Source organism: Ranitomeya variabilis, chromosome 2, assembly GCF_051348905.1.
Source record: "Ranitomeya variabilis isolate aRanVar5 chromosome 2, aRanVar5.hap1, whole genome shotgun sequence".
Classification (NCBI taxonomy): Eukaryota; Metazoa; Chordata; class Amphibia; order Anura; family Dendrobatidae; genus Ranitomeya; species Ranitomeya variabilis.
The window spans coordinates 619051010-619072989 of NC_135233.1; the positions used below are offsets into that span (position 1 = coordinate 619051010).

Here is a 21980-nt window from a genome sequence, read left to right on the forward strand (position 1 = left end):
CTCACACCCACGTCAGCTCTCGGCACAGTTATCATCCCCGGTCGCTGATGAGATTCGTTTTGCTCTTGTTCTCTCATTTATTCCGTTTCCTACGACCACGCAGTCCCCCCTGTGTACGATGAATGGTTCCATCCTCGCCTGCCGTGCATTTGATTGGCAGCCCACTAGACCACTAGATGTTGAGTAGAGGGGCAGGGTCCCGGCAGAGCCCACCCACTGTGATTGACAGGCAGTCTCCACCATCCACGACAGCGCTTTTTTTCCTCTCCTTCTAGTCAGTGATGAAAAGAGTGACAGGGAATATTGACCAATCAGAGCGGCCACTTTCACTATGTGGGCGGTCCTCACGTAGCAGCCAGCCAATGGCGTGGCTTGGCATAGCGGGCCGCGGGCGGGTCATCGTGTCAGCGCTGGGGCGCCAGCCGATCACTTGTAACGGTTTGTGTGTGACGGTGACATAACGGCGAGAAACGGAAGCCCCGGGGACACCGGAGCCCGGACGGGGGGACGGACGGAAGGCCGCGCCTCGTGTTCCTGGGGAGCCGTCTAGTCTGCCGCCGTCGGTGCTGCTTGTGGCTCTCCCTCACACGGTCATCCAGACTGACACCCGCCGGGAGAGGGCGGCAGCGGCTCACCCACAGCCGGGAGGAGCGTCCGAGCACGGGGAGGCCGGGACTGTCGCGACAGCTCCTGACCTATTACGTTCTTGTCACGACAGGCCCCGCCCCGGAGGCTCCTGGTGAGTGATAGACACGGGAACTTTCCACATCGGCGACAGCTGAGAGCCTGTCACCGCGGTATATAGAGGTCTATAGCGGAATATAAGGGGATGTAGAGGTCTATAGCGGAATATAAGGGGATGTAGAAGTCTATAGCGATGTATAGAGGTCTATAGCTGTGTATAGAGGTCTATAGCTGTGTATAGAGGTCTATAGCTGTGTATAGAGGTCTATAGCGGTGTATAGAGGTCTATAGCGGTGTATAGAGGTCTATAGCGGTGTATAGAGGTCTATAGCGGTGTATAGAGGTCTATAGCGGTGTATAGAGGTCTATAGCGGTGTATAGAGGTCTATAGCGGTGTATAGAGGTCTATAGCGGTGTATAGAGGTCTATAGCGGTGTATAGAGGTCTATAGCGGTGTATAGAGGTCTATAGCGGTGTATAGAGGTCTATAGCGGTGTATAGAGGTCTATAGCGGTGTATAGAGGTCTATAGCGGTGTATAGAGGTCTATAGCGGTGTATAAGGTTCTATAGAGGTCTATAGCGGAATATAAGGGTATATAGAGGTCTATAGCTTGTAGATTGTGAGCCCTCCCGGGCAGGGTCCTCTCTCCTGTACCAGTTGTGACTTGTATTGTTTAAGATTATTGTACTTGTTTTTATTATGTACACCCCTCCTCACATGTAAAGCGCCATGGAATAAATAGCGCTATAATAATAAATAATAATAATAGCTGTGTATAGAGGTCTGTAGCGGTGTATAGAGGTCTATAGGGGAATGTAAGGGTCTATAGCGGTTTATAGAGGTCTGTTACGGTACATAAATGTCTATAGCGGTATATAAATGTATAGCGGGATATAAGGGTCTATAACAGTATATAGTGCTATCATGTGCTGTGTTTAATGAACAGTAGTATATAATGTACATTGCTGTATATAATGTACAGTAATGTGTATAATGTGCAGTGCTGTATATAATGTGCTGTGTATAATGTACAGTGCTCTATAATGTACAGTAATATATATAATTTATAGTGCTATATAATGTACAGTAATATATGTAATGTGCAGTGCTGTGTATAATGTACAGTAATATATAATGAGCAGTGTTGTGTATAATGTGCAGTGCTGTGTATAATGTACAGTAATATGTCATGTAGAGTAATATATAATGTATACAGTATGATAGATATAGTGTAGTGTACAGTGTGATATACAGTGTAGTATACATTATGATATATAGTGTGTACAGTGTGATAGATATAGTGTAGGGTACAGTGTGATAGATATAGTGTAGGGTACAGTGTGATAGATATAGTGTAGGGTACAGTGTGATAGATATACAGTGTAGGGTACAGTGTGATAGATATACAGTGTAGTGTACAGTGATATACAGTGTAATGTGTGATATACACTGTGATAGATATACAGTGTAGAATACAGCGTGATAGATATACAGTATAGTGTGCAGTGTGATGGATGTACAGTAGTGTGCAGTGTGATGGATGTACAGTAGTGTGCAGTGTGATGGATATACAGTGTAGTGTGCAGTGTGATGGATGTACAGTGCAGTGTGATGGATATACAGTGTAGTGTGATGGATGTACAGTGCAGTGTGATGTATATACAGTGTAGTGTGCAGTGTGATGGATGTACAGTGTAGTGTGCAGTGTGATGGATGTACAGTGTACAGTGCAGTGTGATGTATGTACAGTGTAGTGTGGAGTGTGGATGTACAGTGCAGTGTGCAGCGTGATGGATATACAGTGCAGTGTGATGGATATACAGTGTAGTGTGCAGTGTGATGGATATACAGTGTAGTGTGATAGATATACAGTGTAGTGTGCAGTGTGATGGATGTGTAGTGTGATGGATGTACAGTGTAGTGTGGATTGTGATGGATGTACAGTGTAGTGTGCAGTGTGATGGATGTACAGTGTAGTGTGCAGTGTGATGGATGTACAGTGTAGTGTGCAGTGTGATGGATGTACAGTGTAGTGTGCAGTAATATGCCAGGTGGTACAATGATGTACAAGGTGATGCAGTGTAATGTACAGGGTGATCCGTCTCTTCTGTCTATCCCCCCAGTATCCCCTCTCTTCTGTTTCCCCCCAGTATCCCCTCTCTTGTTTCCCCCCGTATCCCCTCTCTTCTGTGTATCCTCCAGTATCCCCTCTCATCTGTGTATCCTCCAGTATCCCCTCTCTTCTGTGTATCCTCCAGTATCCCCTCTCTTCTGTGTTTCCCCCCAGTATCCCCTCTCTTTTGTGAATCCTCCAGTATCCCCTCTTCTCTGTTTCCCCCAGTATCCGCTCTCTTCCGTGTTTCCCCCCCAGTATCCCCTCTCTTCTGTTTCCCCCCAGTATCCCCTCTTCTGTTTCCCCCAGTATCCCCTCTCTTCTGTGTTTCCCCCCCAGTATCCCCTCTCTTCTGTTTCCCCCCCAGTATCCCCTCTCTTCTGTGTATCCCCTCTCTTCTGTTTCCCCCCAGTATCCCCTCTCTTCTGTGTTTCCCTCCAGTATCCCCTCTCTTCTGTTTCCCTCCAGTATCCCCTCTCTTCTGTGTTTCCCTCCAGTATCCCCTCTCTTCTGTGTTTCCCTCCAGTATCCCCTCTCTTCTGTGTTTCCCTCCAGTATCCCCTCTCTTCTGTGTTTCCCTCCAGTATCCCCTCTCTTCTGTTTCCCCCAGTATCCCCTCTCTTCTCTGTTTCCCCCCAGTATCCCCTCTCTTCTCTGTTTCCCCCCGTATCCCCTCTCTTCTGTGTATCCTCCAGTATCCCCTCTCTTCTGTGTATCCTCCAGTATCCCCTCTCTTCTGTGTATCCTCCAGTATCCCCTCTCTTCTGTGTATCCTCCAGTATCCCCTCTCTTCTGTGTATCCTCCAGTATCCCCTCTCTTCTGTGTATCCTCCAGTATCCCCTCTCTTCTGTGTATCCTCCAGTATCCCCTCTCTTCTGTGTATCCTCCAGTATCCCCTCTCTTCTGTGTATCCTCCAGTATCCCCTCTCTTCTGTGTTTCCCCCCAGTATCCCCTCTCTTTTGTGTATCCTCCAGTATCCCCTCTCTTCTGTGTTTCCCCCCAGTATCCCCTCTCTTCTGTGTATCCTCCAGTATCCCCTCTCTTCCGTGTTTCCCCCCCAGTATCCCCTCTCTTCTGTTTCCCCTTCTCTTCTGTTTCCCCCCCAGTATCCCCTCTCTTCTGTGTTTCCCCCCCAGTATCCCCTCTCTTCTGTGTTTCCCCCCCAGTATCCCCTCTCTTGTGTTTCCCCCCAGTATCCCCTCTCTTCTGTTTCCCCCCAGTATCCCCTCTCTTCTGTGTTTCCCCCCAGTATCCCCTCTCTTCTGTGTTTCCCCCCAGTATCCCCTCTTCTGTGTTTCCCCCCAGTATCCCCTCTCTTCTGTGTTTCCCCCCAGTATCCCCTCTTCTGTGTTTCCCCCCCAGTATCCCCTCTCTTCTGTGTATCCCCTCTCTTCTGTTTCCCCCCAGTATCCCCTCTCTTCTGTTTCCCTCCAGTATCCCCTCTCTTCTGTTTCCCTCCAGTATCCCCTCTCTTCTGTTTCCCTCCAGTATCCCCTCTCTTCTGTGTTTCCCCCCAGTATCCCCTCTCTTCTGTTTCCCCCCAGTATCCCCTCTCTTCTGTTTCCCCCCAGTATCCCCTCTCTTCTGTGTATCCCCTCTCTTCTGTTTCCCCCAGTATCCCCTCTCTTCTGTTTCCCCCCAGTATCCCCTCTCTTCTGTGTTTCCCTCCAGTATCCCCTCTCTTCTGTGTTTCCCCCCAGTATCCCCTCTCTTCTGTGTTTCCCTCCAGTATCCCCTCTCTTCTGTGTTTCCCTCCAGTATCCCCTCTCTTCTGTGTTTCCCCCCAGTATCCCCTCTCTTCTGTTTCCCCCCAGTATCCCCTCTCTTCTGTTTCCCCCCAGTATCCCCTCTCTTCTGTGTATCCCCTCTCTTCTGTTTCCCCCCAGTATCCCCTCTCTTCTGTTTCCCCCCAGTATCCCCTCTCTTCTGTGTTTCCCTCCAGTATCCCCTCTCTTCTGTGTTTCCCCCCAGTATCCCCTCTCTTCTGTGTTTCCCCCCAGTATCCCCTCTCTTCTGTGTTTCCCCCCAGTATCCCCTCTTCTGTTTCCCCCCAGTATCCCCTCTCTTCTGTTTCCCCCCAGTATCCCCTCTCTTCTGTTTCCCCCCCAGTATCCCCTCTCTTCTGTTTCCCCCCAGTATCCCCTCTCTTCTGTGTATCCCCTCTCTTCTGTTTCCCCCAGTATCCCCTCTCTTCTCTGTTTCCCCCAGTATCCCCTCTCTTCTCTGTTTCCCCCCAGTATCCCCTCTCTTCTGTGTTTTCCCTCATCTTCATGTGTCCTATTATTTCTGGTCCCCATTTTATGAGAGTGATATTTTTCTGGGATACCCCTTGTCCCCGCTGTTTGCCCCCATCTCCCAGCGGCTGCCCTTGGCCCTCACGCCATTCTTTGTCTCCACAGGTGTCATGATCACAGCTTGGTGAGCACCGGACCCATCAGATGGAGCCGTCCCGGTGAGACCTCCTCCCGACAGCAGCTCCCGGTCCCGGCGGGGAAGGCGGAGGTGGGCCGCACCAGATTAGGAGGCGGTATCTACGTGTATCTCGGAGCTCTCAGACGCCAAGTGTGACGGGGACACCATGGTGGAGAAGCAGCGCTGCCCCTTGCAGAGGGATGGCGTGTACCGCTGGTTCTCCGAGCTCTCCTCCTCCCAGCGCATCGAGTTTCTGTGTGGCCTTCTGGACCTTTGTCTCCCTCTGGAGCTGCGCTTCTTGGGCTCTTGCTTGGAGGACCTTGCCCGCAAAGACTATCACTCACTGCGGGACTCTGAGATCAAGGCTAACAACCCAGCCGACCTGGGCGGCCTCACCAATCTGGCAGATGAGGTGGTGCGCAGCAAACTGCTGGTGTCCCTGGCGCTGCTGGCCTCTGACAACCGAGAGGCAGCAGGCGTGCTGTGCCGGACCCTCACCCACATCGACTCCATCATTAATAACCTGGGCCTGCAGCTCAACGAGGGCCGCACGGGGGATGAGTTCCTGCTGCTCTTTACCATGGCCACCAACCATCCGGCCTTCAGCTTCCATCAAAAGCAGCTGCTGCGCAAAGAGCTGGCCCACATCCAGGGGAGGCACGGTACCGGCACAGGACCCCCGACTGCGCCCACCACTACCACCACCACTGTCAGCAGCAGCAAGGGTTGCATCAAGGTACGTGCCGGGCCTGGCCTCCTGTCTCTGCCCTCCTGGCACTGCTGTTTCTGCCTAGCAGTCCCCTTGGCCACCAGTTGGCTGCCTGCTGCTTTGTCCCTATAGCTACTTTATCCTGCTGGCCTCCTCTTCCTCTCCGCTGTCTCTTAGGCCATATGTTTGCCCCCGGGCTGCTCTGTTCCCCCTTGGCCCAGTCAGGCTTTTGCCGGCCTCCTCCTAGGCAGTGGCCTTATTTACAGGGGTTCAGCATGAGCCCAGATGTCATGTGAGGACACGGCCTGTGATTGGCGTTACCTGGATTCCTGTGCCATGGTCACTTCTGTGCCACCTGCTGACCTTGGTGATCCCTGTGTGCCCGACTCCTCAGGGAAATGTCACTGCCTTGGCAATCAGACGCTGCCTTCTATACATAGCATTGGGGAATTTGCCTGCAGGTATGAAGGAGCAAAGGCCGCCACACTGTGCCGACCAACAATACGGGAGAGTCCCCTTTAAACGTTTTCTTTTTTTTTTTCCTTGCTTGACGTGTGAGTGGAAAGATTGATTGCATGTGTGTCGGACCCGAGCTCCTGCGCACGTCTCCTCCTGCAGAGCCAGTCACTGCCGGGACTAATGGGGCTTATCGGGACACGTGTATATATAAGCCCCCCGCCGCCTGGTGTTCTGAAGGTTCATATAAATAAAGTTTATTCAGGGTGTAATAAAAGTTTCACAACTTTCTAGTAAAGTATCAGTTTTCCAATTGTTACAATTGTTTCCAGTCTGTCACTGGCCTATACAGGCTCTGTTCACACTTGCGGTATTCGCTTAGGGATGACAAAGGCAGAACTATAATGACTCAGTACAGGATCATTCATAAGAGAACAGAAACGTCTTATAATGTCTAATGTTTGGCTGCAATCCCTGTTTTTAGATGGACCCAAATTATCTGCATAACTTTTCGGTCCAGCCATAAAAATTGATATCAACTGGATCATTAGGAAAGAGATCATAGCGGATAGTGATCTATGTCGTCCAGTAACTGATCTTTAAAAAGAATTAAAAAAAATGCGCTGTGTGAATGTAGTGGTAGTGAGCATGTGCGACCATTGCTGTGGATACTGGTGGTAGTCGCAGGCGCTGCCTGTAGGAGTGATGGTCGCATTCACAGAGATTGACTTCTGGGATCAGTGAGGGTTTTAGCTTGTTCCTTACCTAGTTACCTGGCTGCTCTGAGACTGCAGCGGTGGCTGGTAACCTTGACAACAAATTTAAGTCCCTCCATTCTAGAGAACATGGAGGATATTTAAAGGGAACCTGTCACCCCCCCCTTCCAGTCGTTTCAAACTAAAAGAGCCACCTTGTACAGCAGTAATGCTGCATTCTGACAAGGTGGCTCTTTTAGTTCTGGGTGCTGTAACTAGAGAAATAATCCGTTTTTTAATTTGTCAGTAATACCTGGTCTTCAGTCCTGGAGGCAGGCGTTTCCCCCCTGCTTTAGACGCCACCTCCTTACCGCTGTTTTGAAATGAGCCGGCGCCTGCGCTCTTTTCCCAGTGAGCGCTGCCCGTCTGTCCTCATATGCAGCCCAGCTGACTGCGCCTGCGCGGCCGCCCTGCTTGTGATTCCCAGCCCCGCAGTGACTTATGATTTATTCACATTGCGGGGCTGGGATTCACAGGCAGGGCGGCCGCACAGGCGCAGTCAGCTGGGCTGCATATGAGGAAAGACGGGCAGCGCTCACTGTGCCTGCCCAAGGCAGGAGAAAAGAGCGCAGGAAGATGTGAATGACAGCTGTGTGGCGTCTGAAGCAAGGGGGAAACGCCTGCCTCCAGGACTGAAGACCAGGTATTTCTGACAAATTAAAAAATTATTTCTCTAGTTACAGCACCCAGAACTAAAAGAGCCACCTTGTCAGAATGCAGCATTACTGCCGCACAAGGTGGCTCTTTTAGTTTGAAACGACTGGAAGGGGGGGGGGGGGGTGTGACAGGTTCCCTTTGATAAGCGGTAATCGCATAGTTGCTTATTTTTACAAGCACTTTTGCCCATTATTGAAGACTAGATGGTGGCCCGATTCTAAGGCATCAGGTATTCTAGAATATGTATGTAGTTTATTTATGAAGATTTAAGAATAATGCAATGAATACACAGAATTTTCCCTGTAAAATATATACATTATCATTAAATTTTATTGCTCATAGAACTTAATACAACTGAACGAAATGATTAAACAGGTCATCAAAATATATAAACCATTACATGAATATCTAACTGTATTTAAATAAATCATCGGACGAAAGAAATACATAGACACTATAATATATTTGATAACAATATCAACCCAAAATATTGTTGTGCACCACATTGACTGAACGTGACTGAGCTACGTGGCACTGTGACTGACAGAACTTGTTCAGTGAACGTGACTGAACTACGTTGCATTGTGACTGACCGAACTTGTTCAGTAAACATGAGTGAACTACGTGGCACTGTGACTGACAGAACTTGTTCAGTAAACGTGAGTGAACTACGTGGCACTGTGACTGACAGAACTTGTTCAGTAAACGTGAGTGAACTACGTGGCACTGTGACTGACAGAACTTGTTCAGTAAACGTGAGTGAACTACGTGGCACTGTGACTGACATAGTTCAGTCACGTTTACTGAACAAGTTCTGTCAGTCACAGTGCCACGTAGTTCATAACTGAACAAGTTCTGTCAGTCACAGTGCCACGTAGTTCACTCACATTTACTGAACAAGTTCTGTCAGTCACAGTGCCACGTAGTTCATAACTGAACAAGTTCTGTCAGTCACAGTGCCACGTAGTTCACTCACGTTTACTGAACAAGTTCTGTCAGTCACAGTGCCACGTAGTTCACTCATGTTTACTGAACAAGTTCTGTCAGTCACAGTGTCATGTAGTTCAGTCACGTTTACTGAACAAGTTCTGTCAGTCACAATGCAACGTAGTTCAGTCACGTTCACTGAACAAGTTCTGTCAGTCACAGTGACACATAGTTCAGTCACGTTTACTGAACAAGTTCTGTGTCACTGTGACTGACAGAACTTATTCGGTAAACGTGACTGAACTACGTGGCACTGTGATGAGACAACCCCTATATATAAAATAAAAATGGAATGTTAGTTATTGGACAATTCCTTTAAGCATTCCAATAGGAAAACCTAAACTGCGATGTTTTATCTTTGTAGTTGTTGCCATAAACCGCTCTGCAGCCGCCTAATGCCAGCGTCTGTTTACAGTGGATCTTCCTGGGTGATGTTCTGTATCTGCTTTGTCTTACAGATGACCCCAAGAACAGAGACCCTGACCAGCAGCATTGGGAACAGCCTAGCAAATGCACTGCACACCTCCGCACATTCCATAGACGACCCCATACCCAAGAGGCCTTCCGGAAAGCACTCCAAAGGTGACGGCGTCATGTGAGACTTGCAGCAGCCTCTCCGCCAGGCACATATATACTTGGGGAATCCTGTTCGTGGACCCTTCTATCCACCATGCTTTACGTACCGGCCGCCCCGGTGTCCTGATACATTGTAGGATGTGTAGTGGGTCTGTGGACCCTTCTATCCACCATGCTTTACATACCGGCCGCCCTGGTGTCCTGATACTTTGTAGGGTGTGTAGTGGGTCTGTGGACCCTTCTATCCACCATGCTTTACATACCGGCCACCCTGGTGTCCTGATACATTATAGGGTGTGTAGTGGGTCTGTGGACCCTTCTATCCACCTTGCTTTACATACCTGCCGCCCCGGTGTCCTGATGTATTGTAGGATGTGTAGTGGGTCTGTGGAACCTTCTATTCACCATGCTTAACATACTGGCAGTCCCGGTGTCCTGATACATTGTAGGGTGTGTAGTCGGTCTGTGGACCCTTCTATCCACCATGGTTTGCATACCGGCTGCCCCGGTGTCCTGATACATTGTAGGATGTGTAGTGGGTCTGTGGACCCTTCTATCCACCGTGCTTTACATACCAGCCTCCCCGGTGTCCTGATACATTATAGGGTGTGTAGTGGGTCTGTGGTCCCTTCTATCCACCGTGCTTTACATACCGGCTGCCCCCGGTGTCCTGATACATTGTAGGATGTGTAGTTGGTCTGTGGACCTTTCTATTCACCATGCTTTCCATACCGGCCGTCCCGGTGTCCTGATACATTTTAGGGTATGAACCCCTCTGATCGGGGTCAGGACAGTGGGAACGTGTCGCTTTCCCGCACTGATAACACCGCCATGTAGCGCTTGTGTCTGGACTTGCTGCTGTAATTTGTTTTTCCTCCTTCCAGTTCTCTTTTTGCCTCGGGACATTTCTTTCTTGATGGTTTTATTAGTTTTGTTGTGCTGCGATGTGCGATGTTCACACCCATGGAGACGTCATGATGACAGGCTTTACCCTGGACGTATAGTCTACGGTACCGTGTGTCGCCTACTGTGGACGCTCGCGTGGCATCAGGGGTCTCCAGTCTTTACAGCTCATCATAGAAAGCGAGTGACACGCTATTGTGTATGGGGGGGGATATAGACCTCTAATCATAGGCCCAACTGGAAGTGACTATTTGGGGTCACCCATTTACTCTCAGATTTTGGAGTTCTTCTGTGTGGGCCGGGGGTCCCTCTCTGTGACGCCCCCGCCTCGGCACATGGACGTCGCCGTGTCTTACTTCTGATCTTGGGTTCTCTGTTATCTGATCTCCGCAGAGCGTTATCGTAGATCGCAGATTCAAGCCAAGGCATGCGGCCCCGACAGCTGCGCGGACCCTTAAGCTGCTATGTGGACAGGTTAACTCTCTCACTGCTTGAGGGAGCACTGCGCCACCATGATGATGGAGGAAAGAGGAGTAGTATTCTGTATGATCAGGTTATCGGACGGCCGCCATTGCCCTGAATGTTTCCGCAGCAGCTGCTGTATGGAGCGAGCAGTGGATCTGTATGAAGGGGATCCAGACATCCCCGCTGCGTACCATTATGGTGGGAGAAAAAGCTTCTGCCTGTACAGAATGAAGCTGAAAGTTGACATTTCTTTTTCTCGAGCCCGTAGACCCCCCGACTCTCCCCCACGAGCAGTGTAATGCTGAGCTCCGAGGCGGCCAATTGAGCAGACTTGCTTCCATCCAATTTCTGCTGGAAATGCTTATTTTGTGCCGTTCCCGCGGCCGACTCCCGCCTCGTCCTGGTTATTTGTCCGACATTATGCTGATTTAGCATTAATAGAAATTACAGCTGTGCTCGGGGGCTGAGGGGGATTCCTTCCATGCCGCAGCACAAAAACTGTCAACAGGAAGTGCGGTGACGGGATGCGACGCGCGGCCGTACGACGGGATGCGACGCGCGGCCGTACGACGGGATGCGACGCGCGGCCGTACGACGGGATGCGACGCGCGGCCGTACTACGGGATGCGACGCGCGGCCGTACTACGGGATGCGACGCGCGGCCGTACTACGGGATGCGACGCGCGGCCGTACTACGGGATGCGACGCGCGGCCGTACTACGGGATGCGACGCGCGGCCGTACTACGGGATGCAAGTTTACATACCCCGGCAGAATTTTGCTTTCTTGGCCTTTTTCAGAGAATATGAATGATAACACGAAAACTTTTTCTCCACTCTTGGTTAGTGGTTGGGTGAAGCCATTTATTATTTTCTCTTTTTAAATCATGACGACAACCCAAAATTATTAATTCCGTGTATTGCCCCCTCTAACATAAGTGACAGCTTGAAGTTTTTTGTGGTAGCTGCGGATGAGGTTCTTTATTTTCTCGGATAGTACAGGTGCCCACTCTTCTTGGTAAAAAGCCTCCAGTTCCTGTAAATTCCTGGGCTGTCTAGCATGAACTACGCGCCTGAGATCTCCCCAGAGAGGCTCAATAATATTGAGGTCAGGAGACTGAGATGGCCACACCAGAAACTTCACTTTGTTCTGCTGTAGCCAATGACAGGTCGACTTGGCCTTGTGTTTTGGATCTTTGTCATGTTGGAACGTCCAAGTACGTCCCATGCGCAGCTTCCGGGCTGATGATTGCAAATTTGCCTCCAGTATTTGCTGATAACGCGCTGCATTTAACTTTCCTTCAACTTTGACCAAGTTTCCTGTGCCTTTGTAGCTCACACATCCTCAAAACATCAGCGATCCACCTCCATGCTTTACAGTAGGAATGGTGTTCCTTTCATCATAAGCCTTGTTGACCTCTCTCCAAATGTAACGTTTATGGTTGTGGCTAAAAAGTTCAATTTTGGTCTCATCTCTCCAAAAGACCTTGTTCCAGAAGTTTTGAGGCTTGTCTCTGCTGTTTTGCGTACTGTAGGTGAGATACTTTGTGCCATTTGCACAGTAATGGCTTTCTTCTGGCGACTCGACCATGCAGCCCATTGTTCTTCAAGTGCCTCCTTATTGTGCATCTTGAAACACCCACACCGCTAGTTTTCAGAGAGTCCAGTATTTCAGCTGATGTTATTTGTGGGTTTTTCTTTGCTTCCCGAACAATTTTCCTGGCAGTTGTGGGTGACCTTTTTGTTTTTCTACCTGACCGTGGTTTTGTTTTTACAGAGCCCCTGATTTTCCATTTGTTAATCACAGATTGAACGCTGTTGACTGGCATTATCAATTCCTTGGATATATTTTTTTGAGTCCCTTTCCTGTTTTGTACAGTTCAACTACATTTTTTCTGTAGATCCGATGATAATTATTTTGCTTTCCCTATGACTCACAATCCAGAAACGTCAGTGGCTGGATGAAAGATGCAAGAGTCTGTCTGGATCCCAGAAACACGATCAGCTTTTATGCACTCACTGATTACAAGCAAACAGGTCACAGGTGAGGATGTTACCTTTAGTACCATTCACACCCATTTGTGTCAACTTCTGTGAATGTTATCAGGCCAAAATCACCAGGGTATGTGAACTTTTGATCAGGGCCATTTGGATGATTTGGTTTGTCATTATGATTAAAAAGAGAAAACACAGTAGTCTGACAGTAAATGGCTTCACCCAACCACTAACCATGAGTGTAGAAAAAGTTTTGGTGTTTTCATTCATATTCTCTGAAAAAAAGGCCAAGAAAGCAAAAATTCTGCCGGGGTATGTAGACTTTTGAGCACAACTGTATGTGCGTACTACGGGGTGTGATGCGTGGCTGTGAAGATGGGGACACCGCCGTAGTTCTATGGCTTTTGGCCGGAGTGTGAGATCAGCAGTGTGGACGGCAGGGCGCCCCTTCTCTGAGGTCTAGACGATGGCGGAGTGGAATTTCTGTGGATCATCACATCTGGCGGCGCGGCCTCCGTTCCGGGGATGATTCATGGCTGGCGCTGCAGCAGATGGAAGCGTTTCCCTCCCCGAGTTCTGTACGGAAACCATGTGCCGGCACAGTGGACACTTTCTTTGATCTGCATTTGCTGACGTCGGCTGTTCTCTGCGGCCGCTGCGCTCTGCCGGCGGAGCTGCGTGCCCGGGGGTGGGCTCACGTGCAGGGTCTCTGCTCCTCTGCCGGAGTCACCATCACCATTGTGTCTGGATCACTTGTTCTTTCCATCTAGAAAAAAACTCCGACAATGAAAAGTGCGAATGTGGCAAATGTCTAGTGTGTGGCCGGAGGGCGAGCTGCCAGTCACTGCGTCTCTATGGTAACAGCCACCCAGCTTTCCCAGACTCCTGAATGCCAGATGGCACCTAGCAGACGTATAACGGACTATCCTGACAGTATTCGGTCTGGTGGCTGATAACAGAGAACGGTAGTGTGCTCCAGATTCCTGGACTCTCGCTGTATTCATGGCTAGTGATATCTGTTCCTAGGCAGTTCATGGGGGGTGCAGAGCTCCTAAATCCACATCCGCCCTGTTCACTGCTTGTGGCGCTGTCATCTCAGCGACTGCCGTCACCCAGGACCCTCAAAGGCGTCCGCCACATCCGAGAAGGATCAGTCTGTGGTGGATGATTGTGCTCTGAATCCCGGGGGACCTGAGAGGTTACGGGGCGAAACCTGATATTACGTATTCAGTGCAGCTAAGACCCCCATAACCCTGACTGCGAGGGGCCGCGGGGGCCAGGACTTTTGTGACCAATGCAGTGTAAATCACCTGGAAGAGCTTTTCTCTTGGAGTCATTTTTTTAAATTTATTTCATTTTAGTGAATGTTGAAAAAATTGAACTTAAAGGTTTGCCGCACAAGAAGAAGGACAAAAACGCAAACTGCTGCTTTGAGGTAAGTGGTGAAGGCCGAGCCCGAAGGGTTAAACCACATGTATTAAGAAGTGCAAAAAAGTTGTTAAAGCGCCTCCCCTGGTGTTACACAGTATTTATGGCGCCCCCTGGTGTTACACAGTAGCTATGAGGCCCCCTGGTGTTACACAGTAGTTATGGCGCCCCCTGGTGTTACACAGTAGTTATGAGGCCCCCTGGGGTTACACAGTAGTTATGGCGCCCCCTGGTGTTACACAGTAGTTATGGCGCCCCCTGGTGTTACACAGTATTTATGGCGCCCCCTGGTGTTACACAGTAGTTATGGCGCCCCCTGGTGTTACACAGTAGTTATGGCGCCCCCTGGTGTTACACAGTAGTTATGAGGCCCCCTGGTGTTACACAGTATTTATGGCGCCCCCTGGTGTTACACAGTAGTTATGAGGCCCCCTGGTGTTACACAGTAGTTATGGCGCCCCCTGGTGTTACACAGTAGTTATGAGGCCCCCTGGTGTTACACAGTAGTTATGGCGCCCCCTGGTGTTACACAGTAGTTATGGCGCCCCCTGGTGTTACACAGTAGTTATGGCGCCCCCTGGTGTTACACAGTAGTTATGGCGCCCCCTGGTGTTACACAGTAGTTATGGCGCCCCCTGGTGTTACACAGTAGTTATGGCGCCCCCTGGTGTTACACAGTAGTTATGGCGCCCCCTGGTGTTATATAGTAGTTATGGCGCCCCCTGGTATTGCATAGTAGTTATGGCGTTTGACCCCCAACTTGTTTTATATATCAGCATTAGCAAGTTGTGGGGGACATACCTGCTGACTGTTTCCCTTTAAAGGCATTTGACTAAAGCAGATGATGTTTTTAAGGTAACACAATGTAGTTATGTGTTGGGGTGACCATTGCCCCTAGGGCAGTGTCCCTCAGTATGGGGATGTACAGTGGGGCAAAAAAGTATTTAGTCAGTCAGCAATAGTGCAAGTTCCACCACTTAAAAAGATGAGAGGCGTCTGTAATTTACATCATAGGTAGACCTCAACTATGGGAGACAAACTGAGAAAAAAAAATCCAGAAAATCACATTGTCTGTTTTTTTATCATTTTATTTGCATATTATGGTGGAAAATAAGTATTTGGTCAGAAACAAACAATCAAGATTTCTGGCTCTCACAGACCTGTAACTTCTTCTTTAAGAGTCTCCTCTTTCCTCCACTCATTACCTGTAGTAATGGCACCTGTTTAAACTTGTTATCAGTATAAAAAGACACCTGTGCACACCCTCAAACAGTCTGACTCCAAACTCCACTATGGTGAAGACCAAAGAGCTGTCAAAGGACACCAGAAACAAAATTGTAGCCCTGCACCAGGCTGGGAAGACTGAATCTGCAATAGCCAACCAGCTTGGAGTGAAGAAATCAACAGTGGGAGCAATAATTAGAAAATGGAAGACATTCAAGACCACTGATAATCTCCCTCGATCTGGGGCTCCACGCAAAATCCCACCCCGTGGGGTCAGAATGATCACAAGAACGGTGAGCAAAAATCCCAGAACCACGCGGGGGGACCTAGTGAATGAACTGCAGAGAGCTGGGACCAATGTAACAAGGCCTACCATAAGTAACACACTACGCCACTATGGACTCAGATCCTGCAGTGCCAGACGTGTCCCACTGCTTAAGCCAGTACATGTCCGGGCCCGTCTGAAGTTTGCTAGAGAGCATTTGGATGATCCAGAGGAGTTTTGGGAGAATGTCCTATGGTCTGATGAAACCAAACTGGAACTGTTTGGTAGAAACACAACTTGTCGTGTTTGGAGGAAAAAGAAGACTGAGTTGCATCCATCAAACACCATACCTACTGTAAAGCATGGTGGTAGAAACATCATGCTTTGGGGCTGTTTCTCTGCAAAGGGGCCAGGACGACTGATCCGGGTACATGAAAGAATGAATGGGGCCATGTATCGTGAGATTTTGAGTGCAAACCTCCTTCCATCAGCAAGGGCATTGAAGATGAAACGTGGCTGGGTCTTTCAACATGACAATGATCCAAAGCACACCGCCAGGGCAACGAAGGAGTGGCTTCGTAAGAAGCATTTCAAGGTCCTGGAGTGGCCTAGCCAGTCTCCAGATCTCAACCCTATAGAAAACCTTTGGAGGGAGTTGAAAGTCCGTGTTGCCAAGCGAAAAGCCAAAAACATCACTGCTCTAGAGGAGATCTGCATGGAGGAATGGGCCAACATACCAACAACAGTGTGTGGCAACCTTGTGAAGACTTACAGAAAACGTTTGACCTCTGTCATTGCCAACAAAGGATATATTACAAAGTATTGAGATTAAATTTTGTTTCTGACCAAATACTTATTTGCCACCATAATATGCAAAGAAAATGATAAAAAAACAGACAATGTGATTTTCTGGATTTTTTTTTTCTCAGTTTGTCTCCCATAGTTGAGGTCTACCTATGATGTAAATTACAGACGCCTCTCATCTTTTTAAGTGGTGGAACTTGCACTATTGCTGACTGACTAAATACTTTTTTGCCCCACTGTATATGATGGCACCTCTCTGATGATTGCAGGAAGTGTCCGATTCTTGCTTTTTCACTTCGCTTCTTCAGTAAAGTTACACGTGAATGTTTCAGGTCATTGTCTCCTTACTTTAGGTATTTTGGTCCGATTCCTCGGTGTCGCTGGTCTCCAAATCTTGCTCTGAAGTTACAGAGCTCATTTCTCAGGTATGAAAGCAGTGATGTTGGGAATGATGGCGGCCCCAGCGGCTGCACATGGGGTGTGTGGTGAGGGTACAGCTAACCGACCGTCCTGCAGGACTGTTTTGTGGGGTGTTCCTGGTATATGGTGAGTCTGGTGGGGGTGTCCCGGTGTATAGAGGGTCTTGTGGGGTGTTCCCGCAATACAGCGGGTCTTATTGGCTGTTCCTGGGATACGGCAGGTCTTGTGGGGTGTTCCCGTGGCTGTTCCTGGGATACGGCAGGTCTTGTGGGGTGTTCCCAGTATACGGCGGGTCTTGTGGGGTGTTCCTGGGATACGGCGGGTCTTGTGGGGTGTTCCGGGATAGGGCAGGTCTTGTGGGGTGTTCCCGGGATACGGCGGGTCTTGTGGGGTGTTCCCGGGATACGGCAGGTCTTGTGGGGTGTTTCCGGGATACGGCGGGTCTTGTGGGGTGTTTCCGGGATACGGCGGGTCTTGTGGGGTGTTCCCGGGATACGGTGGGTCTTGTGGGGTTTTCCCGGGATACGGCGGGTCTTGTGGGGTTTTCCCGGGATGCGGCGGGTCTTGTGGGGTTTTCCCGGGATACGGCGGGTCTTGTGGGGTGTTTCCGGGATACGGCGGGTCTTGTGGGGTGTTCCCGGGATACGGTGGGTCTTGTGGGGTTTTCCCGGGATACGGTGGGTCTTGTGGGGTTTTCCCGGGATACGGCGGGTCTTGTGGGGTTTTCCCGGGATACGGCAGGTCTTGTGGGGTTTTCCCGGGATACGGCGGGTCTTGTGGGGTTTTCCCGGGATACGGCGGGTCTTGTGGGGTGTTACCGGTATACGGTGGGTCTTGTGGGGTGTTCCCGGTATACGGCGGGTCTTGTGGGGTGTTCCCGGTTCTTTTTTGTCTGTGAGTTATTTTTGTGATCACTGAGCTGAACGACGTCCTGTATTTTGCAGGACGAGCTGCCGTTTTTCTCGATGTCCGTCCCTCCTTCTTAGGCCTTGCAGAGTTGTCGCTGGATCAGGGCCTGTTCTGTTGGTGTGAGGACGACCTGCACAATGTTCGGGGGTTTTCCTGTCGCTGATAATCGGAGTATATAGAGATGAACTGTAATATAGGATCCCACGTTGGCCTCTGATTTATGGCTTCTGCACGCGAGCGCCGTGTACACGCTGGAGGAGACGCGTCTTCCCTGATTGACTCTTCTGTTTGTGTCCTCACAGATCTCTCACGTCTTTTCGGAAGATTTGGAGAAATGCATTCCTTACCGTGGGGCCTTGGACTCTTATGCCGTGGACAGACACCTTGTGGATCTGGACTTTGATCACCGGTGCGCCCTCTCACTGCTTGTTTTGCTCCTGTGATTTTTGCTCTTAGTGACGCTCCAATGACTTTTGTGTATTGTGTTCCAGGTGTTTGGGGTCTCTGCCCCCCCATGTATTAAAGAGTGACCTTATAAAGAAATTCTTCAGTACGACATCGAACCATCCACCGCACCAGACCCTGAGTGAGTGTCAGCGGCCATCTCCTTATTGTCCTTTACTGTACAAATCCCTGATTATTGGGGCCTCGTTTCCCACAGGTGCCATCAACCCATCCCATGTGAAAGTCGGCCCGTCTGTGGGACCCTCTATACGGTACGTAGGTCTGAGCAACTGGAAGTTGTTTCCTGTCCGTCACTCGTTTGGTGTTAACGGATGTCTCTTGTATTGCAGACCGATATGTGGCGTGGCCGGCATCCAGTCTTCCCACAGCAGCATTGCCTTGCACCACAGCGGGGCCACCATGAGCATGTCTCCGTGCTCCAGCTCCACCGCAGTGACATACCGGCCTCCAGCAGAGCCCACATCCTCTACCGGGATACCTGCCAGCGTGCCAAGCCCGCAAACGCAAGAGCAGCAAGACATACTAGAGTGGCTCCGAAAGCTACGCCTGCACAAATACTACGCAGTGTTCAGCCAGCTCTCCATGAAAAAGGTAACCAGCTGCTTCTCCAGACGCCAGTCTTATGTCTGCGGCCACTCCAGACACCAGTCTAATGTCTGCGGCCTCTCCAGACACCGGTCTAATGTCTGCGGCCTCTCCAGACACCGGTCTTATGTCTGCGGCCTCTCCAGACACCGGTCTTATGTCTGCGGCCTCTCCAGACACCGGTCTTATGTCTGCGGCCTCTCCAGACACCGGTCTTATGTCTGCGGCCTCTCCAGACACCGGTCTTATGTCTGCGGCCTCTCCAGACACCGGTCTTATGTCTGCGGCCTCTCCAGACACCGGTCTTATGTCTGCGGCCTCTCCAGACACCGGTCTTATGTCTGCGGCCTCTCCAGACACCGGTCTTATGTCTGCGGCCTCTCCAGACACCGGTCTTATGTCTGCGGCCTCTCCAGACACCGGTCTTATGTCTGCGGCCTCTCCAGACACCGGTCTTATGTCTGCGGCCTCTCCAGACACCGGTCTTATGTCTGCGGCCTAACAATTTTTTGCACTCTACCTAGTTTGCCAGAAAGCATGACCTATGTGCCAGCTGTATCACACATGACCCCTGCTTTATGGACATAGTATTAGGGGGTGTCTGACCTATGGGATCCCTGCCAATCCTGAAAATGTTCACTTGCATGGAGCAATCGTGTAAATCTCCCGTGCAGAGAGCGACCAGGAGTTATGCTCTGCAGGGAAAGACTTTTACAGAACTGCAGCCCCTCCTGTCTCCACATTGCTGGGGGTCCAAGAGGTCTGACCTCCACTGCTTACAAAGGGATGGTCTGGCGATACCATTACATTTTTCCATGGAGAGTTATGCCTGGATCATCTCTAGTCAGTCTCCATTAATTGCTCGATAGTTACCTCCTCCCTGCCCATTGGAGCTAAGGACATGCTCACGTGATTTACATGGGTCTGCCGCTAATATCCCACACTGATATGTGCTGATTCTGTCTCCACAGTTCTTGAGTCTCACTGAAGAAGACTTGAACAAGTTTGAGTCCCTCACGATGGGAGCGAAAAAGAAGCTGAAAACTCAGTTGGAGCTGGAGAAGTGAGTGCAGCGCCCGCATCCTCGCCTCCGCCACGTTATCCCACGTAACATGCAGCCCCTCGACTAGTTACTCTTTCACTATTCTCTTTATGGAAATAAACTAGTAATAATCGTAGTGAAGGGATCGTGCATTTATCTGACACGAGAGCTATAATCAGTTCCCTTCGGAAAGTTATAGGAAATTAGAAATAATGAAATGAAGGCGACCAGGAAACTAGCAAAAAATGGAAGCCAGCGCTCGTTTCTGGCTCTGTTTGTGACATCTGTGCAAAAGGAAGCAGAGGAATAGTGAGGACACAAAGCACTTTGCTCCTGATATTTGGAGAGAATTTATTTTTTTGCTGCCCCCCCTTTTTTTTTTCTTCACCCATTTGCTATCTTGGTTGCACCTTTTTAAAACTTTGTCACTCTCTGTTCAGTATTATGGACGTAGTTAGGCAGTGTCAGTGGTTTACATCCAACTCCTCCTTTGCAACTTTTTACAAAAGTTCCTAAATTTGTACACAATTGCACCCCAGTGTCCTAGTGCAGCGTAAAAACTTTTTTTATGCAACTTTCTACTCTTAAAGATTCGCAGATAAACTGAACATCTTTGATTTTGCACCAGTTTGTGAAGCTTTGTGCTCCCATTTTTATGAATTTGACCCATAAAGGTAGAAGTGACTTAAATAAAACCTTAATAGTTGAATCGGCCCCAATGTCTGTAGGAAATCCTGGAAAGTTCACACTCCACCTTCATGATGGACATTGGGTAGATGTGAGATCTCACTGGAGTTTTGTGTTCCCTCCATCAGAGAGAAGTCTGAAAAAAGGTGTCTGATTTCAGCATCATGTGCGTTAACCAGCAGCGGTGTGGCGCGGGTTCCCCCAACCAGTCATGTGGGGCCCGTCCACAATGCCCACCGCACCCATTCTCCAGGTAAGACACCTGTGCTGGCGGAGGCTGCAGGTGCCAGGAAGCCACTGTGCTCCGGCTGCCAGCCTTCCTCCAATGTAATGTTTCACTTTCCTTCTAGAATTGTCCGTAGACGTGGAGCCCACAGCCTCTCAGATGCCCCTGGAGGGCAGCTCGTCGTCGGACTATTCCAGCTCACCATCGAGCCCAATGGGACTCCAGACCCGGGACGAGAGTTCCGACAGCGCTGAGGAAATGGACAGACGTAAGGAGAATGCCGTCCTTGTCCTAAAGGGACGCTTACTAGTTTGATCAAAATGATTTTGTTTTAAACAGATTAAAAATGTGTTCATTCAGCGACGACGGCCCCAAACACATCACATACATTACATACTATTAGGACAGGGTGGGACGATCACCGAATGTGTATGGGGTCTCCTGACTCTGACCTGAACTCAGATGTCAGGTGGAAAGAAGGATCCGGCATTCTGAATCTCAATATACTCTGGAGGAGCAAGGGGGCGGAGGAGTCTGGAGGAGCAAGGGGGCGGAGGAGTCTGGAGGAGCAAGGGGGCGGAGGAGTCTGGAGGAGCAAGGGGGCGGAGGAGTCTGGAGGAGCAAGGGGGCGGAGGAGTCTGGAGGAGCAAGGGGGCGGAGGAGTCTGGAGGAGCAAGGGGGCGGAGGAGTCTGGAGGAGCGAGGGGGGCGGAGGAGTCTGGAGGAGCGAGGGGGGCGGAGGAGTCTGGAGGAGCAAGGGGGCGGAGGAGTCTGGAGGAGCAAGGGGGCGGAGGAGTCTGGAGGAGCAAGGGGGCGGAGGAGTCTGGAGGAGCAAGGGGTCGGAGGAGTCTGGAGGAGCAAGGGGTCGGAGGAGTCTGGAGGAGCAAGGGGTCGGAGGAGTCTGGAGGAGCAAGGGGTCGGAGGAGTCTGGAGGAGCAAGGGGTCGGAGGAGTCTGGAGGAGCAAGGGGTCGGAGGAGTCTGGAGGAGCAAGGGGTCGGAGGAGTCTGGAGGAGCAAGGGGTCGGAGGAGTCTGGAGGAGCAAGGGGTCGGAGGAGTCTGTAGGAGCAAGGGGTCGGAGGAGTCTGTAGGAGCAAGGGGTCGGAGGAGTCTGTAGGAGCAAGGGGTCGGAGGAGTCTGTAGGAGCAAGGGGTCGGAGGAGTCTGTAGGAGCAAGGGGTCGGAGGAGTCTGGAGGAGCAAGGGGTCAGAGGAG

General features: G+C 50.2%; 1 protein-coding gene across 2 annotated transcripts in view; it reads left to right on the plus strand.

The window, feature by feature from the left end:
- The first annotated feature begins 401 nt into the window (after positions 1 to 401).
- The window catches only part of ZCCHC14 (zinc finger CCHC-type containing 14), a 28084-nt gene continuing 6505 nt past the window's right edge, over positions 402 to 21980 (plus strand). The window contains exons 1-12 of one of the 2 annotated variants that reach the window (XM_077288830.1): positions 402 to 739; positions 5201 to 5949; positions 9236 to 9359; positions 14076 to 14149; positions 16789 to 16860; positions 18067 to 18173; positions 18256 to 18350; positions 18426 to 18480; positions 18559 to 18820; positions 19786 to 19877; positions 20672 to 20796; positions 20894 to 21037. In XM_077288830.1, the coding sequence (XP_077144945.1) occupies positions 5380 to 5949; positions 9236 to 9359; positions 14076 to 14149; positions 16789 to 16860; positions 18067 to 18173; positions 18256 to 18350; positions 18426 to 18480; positions 18559 to 18820; positions 19786 to 19877; positions 20672 to 20796; positions 20894 to 21037 (1720 nt within the window). In that variant the 5' untranslated portion in view covers positions 402 to 739; positions 5201 to 5379. The remainder of the gene's footprint in view (positions 740 to 5200; positions 5950 to 9235; positions 9360 to 14075; positions 14150 to 16788; positions 16861 to 18066; positions 18174 to 18255; positions 18351 to 18425; positions 18481 to 18558; positions 18821 to 19785; positions 19878 to 20671; positions 20797 to 20893; positions 21038 to 21980) is intronic. The other variant, XM_077288829.1, reaches the window with a different exon arrangement.